We start from the raw sequence: 15,490 nt of genomic DNA, 5'->3' as shown, positions 1-15,490 counted from the left end.
TCTGGTTGCTTCTAATAAATAATATAATAAATAATATTATTTATATCCAAAATAAACCATACTTTTTAAAAGTTACATTAGCTGATCCATCAATGACAGAGAAGTGTATTTTACAGTTCGGGTATTCCACTACTTTATTTAACAAAACTTGCAACATTCATAGGGCACTCAGCTGAGATTTTTACAGCACTGTATTGGTTTCACTTTGGCTGGATGACAGGTGCCCCCCAAAGCTGATTTTCTATCACTCCCTCTTTTGAACTGGAGAGGGGAGAAGAAACACAACAGGTCAAAATGAGAGCAGGAAGATCATTCACCTATTACTGTCACTAGCAAAACAGACCTGCCTTGCAGAAACAGACCAAATCCTTTACCAATGAAATCAAAGTAGGACATTGGGAAATAACACCAATTCTTTAAACAGTTTGAATACCGTTGCAAACAAAAGTTAACTCAGATTATGGCCACCTGTTGCCTTAATTCTTCACTTTCTTGACCTGTGACAGGACTGGAAGAAACAGCATGGAGCTGAGTCAGGGGAGGTTTAGGTTAGATACTAAGAAAAAGTTTTCCACCCAGAAGGTGGTTGGACATTGGAACAAGCTCCCTGGGGAAGTGGTAACAGCACTGAATCTGTCTGAGTTCGCAAAGCATTTGGACAATGCACTGGGGCACGTGGTGTGACTCTCAGGGTGTCCTGTGCAAGGCCAGGAGTTGGACTAAGTGATGGGCCACTTCCAACTCAGTAGATTCTATAATTCCCTTATTAACACTTTATTATGCTTTCTATCCAAGCACCTTCATTCCATTCCATAACTGCTTGGGGTCTTTTACCCTTGGATCCAGGAATATAAAATTTTTTCTCTTAAAAGGAAAACCCTTGTACTCTATGAACAGCATATCACCACTTAAACACACATGAAAGCAATGAAGGCAAATTAGCAACCTTTCAAAACAAGATTAAACTTTTGAAGAACCACTCTTATGCTCTCAGCAGACAGCTGAAAGATTCATACCACAAACGTTCACAGGAAAGTATTGACAGCATTTCATGGCTTCACAGAACAGGACTGGTTTGGGTTGGAAGGGATATTAGCCATCACCTACTTCTCACCTGATGCCATAAACAGGGACGCCATTGACTACACCAGGTTGCTCAGAACCCCGTACAGACCAGGCTCAAGCCTCTTCCTTTCGCCATCACCCCGTGGGTCCCGGTGAAAGCAGCGAAGAAGGGCTCAAAAGCGCTCTGGCAAGGGGCGCGGCAGCTGGGGCGGGTCACCGGGCTGCCCTCCCTGCCCGCGGCCGCGTTCCCCCGGTGACGCCCCGCCCGCCGCCGCCGTTGCCGCTGAGGGGCCGCGCGGAGTCCCCGGGCCGGGCCAGGCCGCACCCCGGGCCCCCAGCGAGCCCCTGGCCAGGCCGGCCCGCGGGAAGGGCCGCAGCGAGCCCGCCTGTGCTCCGGACACAGCTCCCACACTGCTCACCCGGCCCAGCGCGGCCCCAGGCTGCCGCCCTCCTGAGCCCCAGACGTGGGAACCGGGACCGGCTCCCTGGGAATAGCGGGAGGTAAGGCGAGGGCTGAGGGGAAGCATCTCTCAGCCGCCCCAGGACCTGCACCGAGCGCAGGAGCGCAGGGGACGTGCCGGCCGCCCCGGGCAGCACGACAAGCGCGGTGTCGGTCACCGAGCCCCTCTGGGCACCTCGGCCCCCCTCGGCAGCTGCAGGTGCCAGCGCCAGCCATCAGCCAGAGACGCGCCGGGACAAGGCTCCCAGGGCACCGGGGGCACGGGACAGCATGGATCCGTCGCCAGAACCAGACCCTTCACACGAACCACATAGTGCCTACCCTGAAGGTGCCTACCCTGAAGGTGCTTACCCTGAAGGTGCCTACCCTGAAGATGCCTATGAAGGTGGGCATGGCCCTTACCAGCCACACGAACCGGGTTATGGTCTTGACCAGCCCGGATACAGCCCGTATGAGGATGAGATTCCCGATGCACAAGCCCGGATGCTGGCGATCAAGAATGCAAAAGCCTATTTACTGACGACCAGCACATAATCTGGCCTGAACTTGTAAGTCTGAGAAAGGATCGCAATCAAATAGGGTAGGAACTATGAGTGGAGAGAAAGGTAAAAGGACAAAGGAAGGTACATATAGAATGGGATAATGTTATACAGGCAATATTTCATCACTAGTGATACTTGCAGACGAGTGTCCAACATCTTTCAGAAACAAAATCCCTACTGGAATTTTATAGAGAGTTCAAATACAAGTTTATATGATTGAGAATAAGTTTAAATTCAGATTCAGCTCATAGACAGGAGGGGTATATACTAGAAATGGAGGATGGAAATGCTCTTAATTATAATCAGACTACTTTTAACCCTAATTTGCCTCAAGGCTCCATGATCCCCTTTCTTCTGTTCCAATGATTTCTCCAAAGATCCAGATGATTAGCCTTTACTTTTTTTACTAAAAGTATAATATTCTAAGACTTTTGCATAGTAAGCCAACAATATTTACATTTATATGACAGATATGATCATTTAGCGACTATACTGACCAAGATCCTGGATGAACAGCCCGCAAATACAGTAGACATAATTGAGACCATCAGCCAGGATGTGAAGTGGGCGCAGTTTCGGAAAAAAATGGACACTCTTCGAGATGAACATCTGATCCCTCCAACATTTGAAGCTGCAGAAAAGTGTAAAGCTTTGTTCATCAAGGAAGCTGGAGAAGAAGAACCTGAAGAACTAGATGAAGAGATGGTGAGTTATTATCAGAATGAAACAGGTACCAAATATACCAGGGAAAGGGATGGGCAGATGCTGTGAAGGGGAAGGAGAAAGGAAGTTGTTCTCTTCGGTAGTGCTGCCTCTCCTGACCGTACAGGTAATTGCAGTCACAACACCATGCAACATCTTCACAGCTGAGCTCGTCCCATGTCTAGTTCTGAAGAAAAACCCATCTACTTACTTAGTTGAGATTTTTTTCCTAATGTAAATCTAATATCGTGAGCTGTTATAATCAGGGATGTTCTAGAGCTGATAAACAGAAAGTAAGGTTTGTGACATCTCCCATATGCCCGTTCAGTACGGAATATTGCATCCAAGTTAATTTCTTTTTATAAAAGGAAGGTTTCTTTACCTAAAGTGACCATAATTCTTGATATATTCTTTAACGTACATTATTCTTGGAGATATATTCTTATTGACATATTCTTTGACAGTATTGTGCACTGCTGCTGCTGTAAAATAGTAGAATGCAGAATGTTGTGATTCTTCCAGCTCCTGGTGCAGTTCCAGTCTGTCCTTCTCCAACTAAAACAAAATAGGGTTTTCATGGACAACTAATACAATTGAAAAGCCACTTCTTAAAACAGGATTTTTGATTATTCAGTTGCTTATATGCAGAAGCATTTGTACCCAAGGAAAAATGAGAAATCTTATAATGAGAAATAAAAGAATATATTTAAGAATTATAATAGCCAAGGGAAATCATTTAACAAGATATTGATTTTCATATGAAGTTAACCAGTATATATTCAAATGAATTACCATTGCAGAGTATAAATACCAGCCACACAAGAGATAGTCCTTCATCTTTTCCATAGCTTGGTATGTATCTTACATTAACAGTATAAGATGCTGAAAATGGGAAAAAAGGTAGGGTATTTCAGAAAGGAATTCTGATTTTTTCATAATCCTATCAATCTTGCTTTTTTATAAGAAACCTGTATGATCCAGAGAAATTCCATATGAAACTAGTACTAATTCTTCAAAATTCCCTACCCTGTCATGTCCCACTTCTAATAACTCTGTCTGTGTTATATGATCACCTGCCCCCATAAAATGAGAGATGGGTGGTACAGCAACTGGAAATACTTAATTATTGGCCTAGTTCTGCTTCTACTGAAGCCAGATGGAGTCTTACAATAGACTTTAATAACAGAGGGAGCAATAGTTTAAATACTGCAGGGAGCTGCATTATGCCAAGCAACATTCACCCCAGAGAAATGTTGTTGCTCTGGTGCCTAAATATATAAAATCTGTATTATCTACAACACAAGGCAACACAGTGTCACCGTTTCTAGGCATCAAAGGCCTCTTAGCTGACATGCCCTAGCACTGAATCCCTTGTAAATCTTGTGTAAGAATGCTGACTTTCCTTATTTTGCAGTAATTAGTAGTTTAAATTTTGAAATCCTGCGTTCTAAGAGCTGCGCTTCATCTTCTCATCTTTACCACTAAAAGACTTTTAATTTTTCTAAGTGATAGTAAAAAAAGTAGTGAATGAATGTCTGCAAAGCACTTTGACATGATGAGTGGCACTACAGGAAAGTGAAGCATAATTATCTAACTCTGAATCTTCTTTCCTAGGGAGAGCCTGCTCTACCAAATGTGATGGAAACAGCCTTTTATTTTGAACAGGCTGGAATTGGCCTGAGCAAAGATGAATGCTATTACATATTCCTTGCCTTTAAAAACCTAATTAGTGTTCAGCTGTCACAGAGAAAAAATGTGGGCCTTTGTCGGGGCCGAGCCATTTGTCGGTGAGGGGAGACTCAGACACTCAATATGAGTGATAAGCAAATTCCGTTTATTGAAGAGAGCATCAGACACTTATACAGCAAGTAATAAGCTTATGAATATTCTGTAAGCTAAGCAATCTATTGGTTAAACTATACCATCAACTCTTCCTCATTCCTTAGGGGGGTTACATGTCTCTTTTCTCATGCCTCTTTCACTGTTTGTTATCCTACCACAGCTAGGCCCAAGGACACTGTTATCTTGCAGGTGCCGGACTTGGAATTAGCCATGGTTTTGTACTTTTCCATTTTCTAGCAGCTAAATTCCCAACATTCAGCCAATCCAGACCTGTCGCTTCTGGGGCAAAATTTTGGGCCTGGAAATGAACTATATTATAGCTGAAGTACAGTTACGGGAGGGGGAAGAGGAGGAGGAGGAAAGAGAAGAGGAAGAAGAGGAAACTGTTGCAGAAGAAGAGAAAGAGATGGGTGAGGGGGAGGAAGAAGTGGAACAGAAAGAAAAAGAACCTGAACCACCAAAGTCCACTTATAAACCCCCACCTGAGATCCCAAAAGAAGCAAATGGGACTGGGACGAATAAATATGTCTATTTTGTGTGTAATGAGCCAGGCAAACCCTGGGTGAAGTTGCCTCCAGTGACACCAGCCCAGATTGTCTGTGCCAGGTGAAATAAACAGGGCCAGGAGACTTCTTCTCCTTTATAATGCCTTTATTAAAAGTGATCAGCTCAGGATTGGGTGGCTCGGCAGGGCTGCAGTCCCCGTCGCGTCTCCCAGGGCAACTCAGAGGAGGAGGATATGCGCAGCTCCGTCCACTAGGGGCAGAGCCGGGGGATCCAGTCCTCGTGGGAGCTTTAGGGCGTGAGGTCCCCGTCAGATGTTACTTTGCCTGGCTCGGTCCTGTCTGGTCCCGGCGTCCGGACGACTCTCTGCTCAGGGCGAGAGGGGCTCTGAAGGTGTTCAGCATCTCTGCAGGCTCAGCACTCGGCTCCTCACGTCCAGACATCACTTTAGTCTCTCAATTCTTATTTGGCTCGTTGTTTTTGGGGTTTTCTCGTTGCATCTCGAGTCGGGGTCCCACAAAGCATTCTGGACTTTGGAGTCACTTTGCATAACCCCCCCCACCCTCTCAGGTGTCTTCCCTATGCTGGAAGGGCGCACTGCCTCGGGGAAGGGCCATTTCCCCACCCAGCCAGGCTTTTTACTAATACAAAAGAAGGAGATAAGCCTTAACGACCCGGTATTACAATAACAAAGCACTAAGAATCCTGGCAGCGCCTGAGACCTGGCTGCCCCCCTGCAACTCTTTCTCACAAAAAAAATATTAACTGAATTTTTGTTCATAACACCAGGCAAATCAAGAAGTTCTTCACTGGTCGCTTGGATGCTCATATTGTGAGCTTCACTCCTTTTCCTGGAAACGAGGCCAACTACCTGCGCGCACAGATAGCGCGGATCTCAGCGGGAACCCACGTCTCTCCCACTGGGTTCTACCAGTTTCCAGAGGACGAAGAAGAAGAAGGAGGAGATACATATGAAGAAAACCCTGAGTTTGAGCCTCCTCCTGTGGCTGAAATGGTGGAGTCCCTGGCCATGTGGGCACACCATGTCAAGTGCATTCTGAAGCAGGTGTGTCCAGCATAGCTCACGTGGGCCTTGGGTGCTGCTCACACTGCAGTGCTTGTGGGGTAACAGTGTGAGTGACACTCCTCACCTGCACATGCAAACTATTCACCAGAAATGGTGTTGGATTGAAAGATTTTTATATAGAAAATGCATTTTATATCATATATAATACCAAAATATCTTACACATAAAACATGTGCTGTTATATGTTATATAACATATAACACACACATATATAAAACATATATACATGTTATATAAGGCATAAATATCTTGCATGTATTTACATATACCATCTATTTTTATGTATGTATATATATATATTTAGGAACCCTCTAGATTTAGTACTTTTTCCAGTGATGTATGCTTGAGATTGAAACCTGTCTTTAAATAACAGTATGGAGCTAGGCCCTGATAGATAACAATCATTTCTTGCAATCTTCTGTATTAGGTGTTCTGCTCTGAGATCCTCATTTGATTAAAATATTTAACATTCGCTTTTGTTGGGTAGGATGCTAAAACCCAGACAGCTTGTGGTTGTATGCTAAATGAAATTTACATGGTGTTTTCCTCTGGTTAATTTTTTGGTTTATACTTTCTGCTGTGAAACATTTGAATGAAAAAAACTTTAAAGCATGTTCTATCAGACTACTGCTAGAAAGAGGTATTACTAATTTAGTTTTTCTTGCTGGATGATTTGATGGGCAGTCTACCAATTCAAGAATGCTAGTGTAAAATAACAGCAAATTATAGGAAATAAGATTTAAACTTAGTACCAGCAAAACAGTAGTTGTCAAAAATAAAATTAGTATGCAGTAGAATCTTAAGAACATTCTGTTACATTCCTCTGACTGGTAGCCAAGTAACAAGGCATATTTTAAAAATAAGGAATAAGTCCATAGTTTGCAGTAACTAGTAATCTAGCAAGGATATAAACCAAACTGGCCAGGAACTGAAGAATTCAAAATGACAAAAAGCTGATGACAGCACTATAAGGTTATTCTCAAACAGTAAGCAGGAGTGAATGAGGGGAACATTCTGCCAAGAGGATACAATATTTTGTTAACAATATTCCAGTTAAGGAATATGTATTTTTCTTCTCCCTATCCCTTAACTGTGTGTGAGTCTGAGTCAATTGTTTTAACTAGTTTTAACTTGCATTCTTTCAGTGATTGTTACATGTATTTATTACTTTTCCACATCAATTATAGGGTCGCTGTGTTTGGATTAATCCTGCTCAAAAATCAGAGGAAGATGAAGAAGAAGGTGAAGAGGAGGAAGAGGAGGAGGAAGAAGAGCGCCAGGAAGAAACAGGACAACCCCTTCTTACTTTGATCTCTGAAGATGAAGGTATTCTTCATGGAATATGAAGTTTATGATAGAGAGTCACTAGGATTGTTGTCATTTAGCAGTAAATATTTGAAGTTAAGCACTGACACTTCTTGGAGCAATATACTTTGCCTCTGTAGGGTAAACACGTTCTTTTACAAATCAATCAAAAGCAAAATGGTTAATAGTATTGACATTAAAGCTGAAATAATCAGGTTTACTAGGCAACCATCTTGTTGAGATTAAAAGGAAAAAATAATTTAGACTTGTCATGTTATTGCAAGTTCAAAACAACTTACTACTTGAAATACACTCAGCTATTTTTATCTCATCTTTTTAGGAAAAAAGAAAAATGTATGTTTATTTGTAAGTAAATAGAATAATTAATATGTACACACATACACTGATGTACATTACTTGTATAAGAATTTAGATCTTTAACATATCACTGCAGCAAATCACGGGAATAAGGGAGCCTTAATATTAGATTACATCAATATCTGATTATTTTTCTACTCTCCATTCTTTAATCAAGGTGAAATATAGCTATACAATTTATCTGCTAGTGATAGAAAGTCCTTGACAAAAGACCCAGGGGTGAGTGCTACTGAATTTTTTCTGTACGTGGGGGGGTCTGTCAGCATTCCTGTGCAACCTACCCACTCATGCAAACCACCTGTTGGAAAATAGTGCCTACACTTAGTGTTTCTGACTTCTGGCTCTTTCTGTAGTGCAACTTAACATAAACCTTGCCTGAATTCTGTGCAAGTCTTGTAGCTCAGGCTTAAGTATTTTGTAGAGGCTCATCAAGTTCATTTATTCATAGACAGTATGTGTTTGGCTGTCTCCAGGCATGAAAAACATTCCTGCTTGGACAGCTCAGGCTTCTACAAACCTGATCCCAGAATATTCAATTGCAATCCTGCAGTCTAACCGATGGCCTGGAGCTTATGCCTTTGCATCTGGCAGGTGAGAGTCCACCTGACATGGTTACAACACTGACTGTATGTGCTACACACAGGTTCCTCTCTAATGCAGGCAGAGTTACTTTATTATTAATTCATTAACTGAGTTCCAGCTATTCCAGAGACTGATGGACAAGGCCACTTAAATATGCACAGCAACAGTAAATAGGTATTTAAGACTGAAAACAATTAATTATTGGAAAGGCTGGCATAAAGTTAATGGATGTAAATGCTGAATTAGTATTTGAGCACAGTCCTTGATTTAAAACATATACTTTTGTGTTTGTGGGACTTTTTACAAAACCGGCTGCATTCTGTGGTTCTAATGTTTGTTTGCTTGCACTACACGTGGTTATTACCTCCATGTAGATTTCCATGACACAGTCATTCCACTACACAGTACTGCAGTGCAGTGCAGTGACACTTCATCATTTTAAACAGAAGATGTATTAATAACCATTAGGGCAGTTAAAAAGAGGTGCTGTGCTTAAAATTCTTCTGCTATAGGATGCCTGCACCACAGTGACTCCTTGCACAGCAGAGTAAGGATGCCTGATGGTCTCTCTACTAATATTTTGCCAGGGGGTGAACATGTGATCTGTCACTTCTCTTTCTCAGGAAATTTGAGAACATCTACTTCGGCTGGGGTCACAAATACAATCCAGAAAGCCACACTCCTGCGCTGCCCCCGCCGGCAGAGGCAGAATTTCCCACTGAGCCAGGAATCACTGAGGCAGCAGACCCCACTGTGGAAGAGGAGCTGGCTTTCAAGGCTGCGCAGGAAGAAGCCTTAGCCGAAGCTGAGGAAGAGGAAGAAGAGGAAGGGGAAGATGATTAAAATATGGAAGAAAACAGATTGTTTTAAAAGTTTGAACATAAAAAGAGTTTTCATAACGTAGTCATTTTTTTGCTGACCTCAAAAGAAATTATTTTTGAGTGTGCCTTCTTTTTTGATTTCTGTAGGCTTTTCTTTGCAGCTATATTCCTCTCCTTCCCCACCCCTAAACCTGTCCACACTGGCATGAAAGCTTTTTCTGTTTGTTTGACTAAGCAAACATAGTCTGCTTCCTAAAATGATACTGCTTTGAACAAAGAACTACCACCCACAAGATGTTCACACTGTTTTTCTAGCCCTCACTTCAATACGTATATACATTTTACTTAAATAAACCTTTTTTAAAATCCCACGACAATGTCGCTCTTGTCGCAGACATTTCTTCATAGAAATCCTTTCTTTGGGATTTCTCCTTCTTCTGGGAAGCAAAGGGCCCCAGAAGAAGAATGTAAACAATTGTTATCAGCTGCTGTGAAATGTAGCAGGTGTCCCTGTGATTGGCTCATCTTCCTTGTGTACCATTAAAGGCCAATCACAGGAGCAGCTCAGGGACAGATTCCCTGGGCAAAGAACTTTGTTATTCGTTCTTTCTCTTCTATTCTTAGCTAGCTGCTCTCTGCAACCTCTCTTCTTATTCCTTTTAGTATAGTTATAATGTATTATATATCCTATATCAATAAATCAGCCTTCTGATCAAGAAACAAGATTCTCGTCCTTCTCTCACCACAGTGACCGTCTAAGGTCGCTGTAATATCGCTCTTATGTGTAAAACCGTACTATTCAGAGTCAGTGGGCAACCTGTTGAGGCACTGAGGTCTGAGTGCACGGCAGTGATACCGCTCATCACTGACATTGGGGGCTGCACCTCCAATCCTGGGCTCAGTTCTCGGCGCCTCGCTGCAAGAGACATGGGGATGCTCGATGGCATCCAGAGAAGGGCAGTGGAGCCGGGGAAGGGTCTGGAGCACGAGTCCCGTGAGGAGCGCTTAGGGAGCTGCGGGTGTTTAGCCTGGAGGCTCGGAGGCTCGGGGGAGACCTCATCCCTGTATACAAGTGCCTGACGGCAGGGTGTAGCCGGGTGGGGGTTGGCCTCTTCCCTTCAATCACAAGCGACAAGAGGAAGCAGCCTCAGGTTGCACCAGGAGAGGTTCACACGGCAGATTAGGAAAAAATCCTTAATGGAAAGGGCTCCCAGCCTTGGAACGGCTGCCCAGGGACGCGGCGCAGTCATGTTTAAAAGGCCGGCAGCTGTGGCTGTGAGGACAGCGTTCGGTTCCCCGGCCGCTGCCATCCGGCAGACGGGGGGGAGGTGTCTCAGGAGAGCTCGGGGGCTGCTCACCCGTCTGCTCCTGGCCGCGCTTCCCTCGGCCGCCCCCCCACACCTCCCCGCCAGCTCGTGCTAGTGGTGCACTCCACGCACAGCGTGCGGCCCTCGCGGCCAATAGGGAGCGGCTGCGGGCGCAGTTCAAACTTCGGCGGCGGTTGGGGCGCGCGCTCCCGGCTCCGTCCCTTGTCCCGGCCCCGCTGCTCCTGTCCCGGGCGGGCATGGCGGACGAGGGCGCCGTCACGGTGTGCGTGCGAGTGCGGCCGCTCATCTCCAGGTGAGCCGGCAGGGGAGGCTCCCTCCGCAGCCTTGGGTGCCGCCGTCCCCCGCAGCTGGGCAGTTCGCGGTAAGGGGCCCGCGTTTTGGGGGCAGAGTCCTCGCCCAATAAAGGTAACACAATGTTTCTTCTTTTAGAGAAAATGCCTCAGATAAAGTGTCCCTGCACTGGACAAGTGAGAATAATACTGTTTCCGACGTGAGTGGTACCAAAACGTTTAGTTACGGTAAGAATGTGAAAGCATTTGCTTTACGAAGATGCTTATGCGGAACTTTGCTACTGTTCTCTTGAACGTGTCGACTGTGGTGAATGCCCTGAGCTTCTTGAAATGCCTCCCAACCTTCCCAGCTTCGTAATTCCCAAGGAGGGTCATTGGGGCACACAGGATTTCTGGTGCAGGCAGCACTGGGATGTGCTTTTGACGTCAGCTTCCTGACGGACCTTACTTTCTCTGTTCTGGTTCATGCCATATTGGCTTTGGAACACATTTATTGATCTGGAATCCAGTGACAAGTGGACTAAACAAGGGCTAGTCCAAAGCATTTAGGGGGAAGGGTATGGGAGAACACAATCCCAAAAGTGACTAGTGTGAATGTGGGATCCTCATAACTAGCTGGCTCCCTCTGAGTCTTTTCCTACTGATCAACTCTACTTGTTAATATGAACGTAGCCACTACAAATATTTTTCCCAAAATACAGATTCAGTAAAAGCATGCCCGAGGCTAGGAGTTTAACCATTAACCTGTCTTGTCAGGCTTACTATCCTTGTAGATAAATTAGCCAAAACCTTTTAGGGTTAAATAGGATGACTGTTTAACTGTGTTCATCATTCTTAGGGTTTTTTTACTTGTCTATTATCTGTGCATAGTGTCTTTTTTTATTTTGTGCTTAATATTTATTTTAAAACTAAATTTTAAAAGCTTGCATTAGTGCTACTACAATGATATTTATATTGGAGCTAACCTGGAGATGATTATGCAAATGTACTGGATTTGAAGTCAGCAATACTGAATGACAGCTTGTTTTGACTTGCAATAGAGTGGGTTCACACCCCTTTTTTTGTTTTTGTTTTAAGATCGTGTCTTTCACTCAAGTGACAACACTCAGCAGTTGTATGATGGTGTAGCTGTTCCAATTATACAGTCAGCTGTGCGAGGCTATAATGGTAAGTTTTGAAACTGTTTAAAAAACTTTTGGAATGCATTTCAGAGATACTTAGTAAAACTTAATTATCTTTCTAGGCACAATTTTTGCTTATGGACAGACTGCTTCAGGGAAGACTTACACAATGATGGGGAATGAAGATTCTGTGGGCATTATCCCTAAGGCAATTCAACATGTGTTCAAAATTATTTGTGAGGTGAGCAATTCTATTAAATTCTATTAAATTGAAAGGGCTAGTAATACTTGTGATGGTTACATAAAAATTAATTTTAGTATCAAGAGGCTTATGAAGGAACTTAACTTATATTGGACTAAATGTAGCAGTTACTTTGCCAGCCTGGCTACGATGAGCCAGGCACATCTTTTGTTTTCAAACAAAAAGCTGATGGGGACTCTATTAGCTAAAACCAAATCAGAACAAAACTGAGGAGTGTTCTGAGACATGAGGAGTCAAAAACTTAACTTTGAGTAGAACCTTAACCTTCCAAATATGTTAAACTGATTACAAATACAAATATGGACTTGTCAGGACCCAGGACACCCCTCTGGCTGTCCTGAGCAGCCAAGACCCCTGCCAGGGGTCTCAGAGACCCTGGCACAGAGCCCAAAATGCCTATGGTTTTGATTATGACCCATGAAGCAAATGGCCAACCTTATATGAAGACCAGCAAGCCACAACAGTTTAGGTAGAATAACAGTGAAGTTATCACAGGGTGGAAAAGTAGATTTTAGGGTTTTTGGGTATGGGGGTTCAGGAGGTAAGATGGAGGGAACTGGTTGTGTCCAGCCTTTCTCCTTCTTCTTCTTGGCCTCCATCTTCTGCTGTGATGTTGGCACTTACAGATTGGTTTAGAGTAGAAGCTCACTGTCTAACATAGGTGATGGGTATTGGAAAGCAATTGTAAACATTGTACACGTAGTTTTTAGTATAAAGGCATAACACCACCCTGGGGGCAGGCAGAGTGCCTTAGGCTGGCTTGCTGAGCTGACCTCGGCAGGCCAGGAGAAAATATTTTATAGATAAGGAACAATAAACAACCTTGAGACCGAGAACTGAAGAGCCCTGACTCCTTCAAGCACCGGCCTAGGAAAAGAGACTTTGGACTTCTCTCAGGGTCACTCTGACACGCTAATGATCCCGACAGGGACTCACTTATTAATGTGGTAGATAAGATAATGTGAAGCTTTGTGGTTATTCTGCTATTTTAAAAGTCTGAAAAACTAACAATTAAAGATTTTTTTTTTTTTTTAGTGGGAAGACTATGACACTATATTTACTTATTTCAGGCTTACAAAAGAATTGCTAATTGCTCAATATTAATAAAAGTAAGGAAGAAAGTGTACATTAAAACAGTGATTTCTAAAACATGATTTGCAGAGTGCTTGCTTCTGCCTAGAGGGTTTCAGGTAGTTGTTACCACTGAAGTGAAATGGTCACTGCTCCTTTAAGGAGGTGCAGAGTATCCTTAGAGGGTTTATAGAAGTAACTAAAGGCAAGAAGATTTTTCTGGAATCCATTGTGCAGCCTTTCCTCATTCCAACATTCTCTACCAAGTAGCAGCAAAGTAAATCCAAACAAGCAAAGAGAGAAGACAGGGTTTACAGAGAGGAAAAAGCCTGAGCAGGAGGAAATTGGTTATGGAAATGGCATTTAAGTAGGAGAACTATTGTCATGCTTTTGTTGGGCAGTTAATTTAATAACCTTAGAAGTGGTATACCATTAATGCAGCTGGAAAGAGGTGAGATAGAAGAAAAATTATTGTCTTGTTTTATGCTAATGTACAGCAAGGATGAAGGGAAAGAAATCTCTGAAACAATATCCAAACTTTTATCTTCAATTTAAGAATATTTGTATTAAAAGAAGTCCATCAGTTAGTCTGTTAATTTGTTTGATTTTTTTTCCCTCCCCCTTTCAACATTAGATTCCAGACAGAGAATTCCTGCTAAGGGTTTCATACATGGAAATCTACAATGAAACAATTACTGATTTGCTTTGTGATAATAGGAAAAAGAAGCCCCTGGGAATTCGTGAGGATGATAATGTAAGTGGATGTTATGTATAAGTACTGTATCTGCTTGGAGTAAAAGAAGTTGAGAAAAAAAGCCTTCAGAAGCACCCAGTGGAAAACTTTTCTAGGACAAACTGTGTAATTGTATCTTCAGCATTAGCGGAAGAACATTTGATGGAGCAGAATAACAACAGTGACTTTGGGTTTGCTATTGCTAATTCATCTTTGTAAATCTTTATAAAAGTAGACTTAATCCTCAAGGTTTCCAGGATGATATATTTTATTTAACTTTGACAGTAAAACCTCAAGAATTGTTTAGTTAAGCTCTATGTGTTTCAAGTTTCTGACAGATATACAGAGTTACTTTAATATCATCTTTGTATCATCTAGCAAGTGCTATACTGCTGTGATCATAGAATAACCATGTGACTAGAACTATTCAGTAAGATTATCACTATAGAAAAAGAAATCTGTATTTATGCCATCTTCAGTTTCTTTATAATGTAAGGTTTTGTAGGAAATAAAAATTGTTGGTTTGGGCTTTGGGGTATTTTTTCCTTTGGCTCCCTTAAATGGTCATGGTTTTGGAACATAGGAAGAAGGGAAATTTATCAGTTGTATAATACGTTCTTATAAGAATTACTGAGAAATATACTTCTAAATTCCCTCAGAAAATGACAAGGATATTTCACACAGCCCTTCTGTTTTTAGGAAACTTTCTAAATCTATTGTTTGATTCTCTAGACAACAATTGCCTTTGACAATTTTGGTCAAAGTCTAAACTTTACCCATCCCTTGTGTTTAGAGAAAAAAGACATTCAGCTGTTGAATGAATACCATAATAATTGCTGGTAATGTTTACTTTATGTATTGAAGTGTGTTTTGGAGTTCAGTAAAATTTATGAATGTGCTTATTCTGTAGAGGAATACATATGTAGAAGATCTGATGGAAGAAGTGGTGGTTGCCCCAGAACAAGTTATGGAATGGATCAGAAAAGGAGAAAGTAAGTATTTAGACAATATCAGCTGATAGCATTAAAAAGTTTTGGCTAATCAGGTATACTTAGAACCATGGGATATCTCTTTGGCTTTATATTCATAAACCAAAGTTTTTCAGAGAGTTTTAAAATTGTGCTTTTTGTCTATCAGATTATAAGCAGAAGTATTCTAATGTTGCTTTTTGGCAGGAAATCGCCATTATGGAGAAACAAAAATGAATGAACACAGCAGCCGTTCTCACACTATCTTCAGAATGGTAAAAACTGCTTCACTACTGGGAGTGGTTTTATTGTTTTCAAAGTAACAAAAACTTCATTGCACTTCATTGTATTTCTAGATCATTGAAAGCAGAGAACGAAGTGACCCTGCAAATGCAAACTGTGATGGAGCAGTCATGGTTTCCCACTTGG

At 42.3% G+C, this 15,490-nt stretch overlaps 1 protein-coding gene across 1 annotated transcript; it reads left to right on the top strand.

Annotated features, from left to right (window-relative positions):
* Nucleotides 1–1,134: 1,134 nt before the first annotated feature.
* On the top strand, nucleotides 1,135–10,056 carry LOC141726906 (radial spoke head protein 4 homolog A-like). The gene is given in 8 exon segments (XM_074532002.1): nucleotides 1,135–2,073; nucleotides 2,538–2,772; nucleotides 4,384–4,508; nucleotides 4,852–5,217; nucleotides 5,905–6,181; nucleotides 7,390–7,528; nucleotides 8,359–8,476; nucleotides 9,091–10,056. Coding segments are annotated over 8 exon segments (1,758 nt in total). The 5' UTR covers nucleotides 1,135–1,795; the 3' UTR covers nucleotides 9,311–10,056.
* Nucleotides 10,057–15,490: the final 5,434 nt, after the last annotated feature.

The sequence above is a fragment of the Zonotrichia albicollis genome, chromosome W (genome assembly GCF_047830755.1).
Source record: "Zonotrichia albicollis isolate bZonAlb1 chromosome W, bZonAlb1.hap1, whole genome shotgun sequence".
Lineage (NCBI taxonomy): Eukaryota > Metazoa > Chordata > Aves > Passeriformes > Passerellidae > Zonotrichia > Zonotrichia albicollis.
This window is presented reverse-complemented; position numbering and strand designations above follow the sequence as displayed.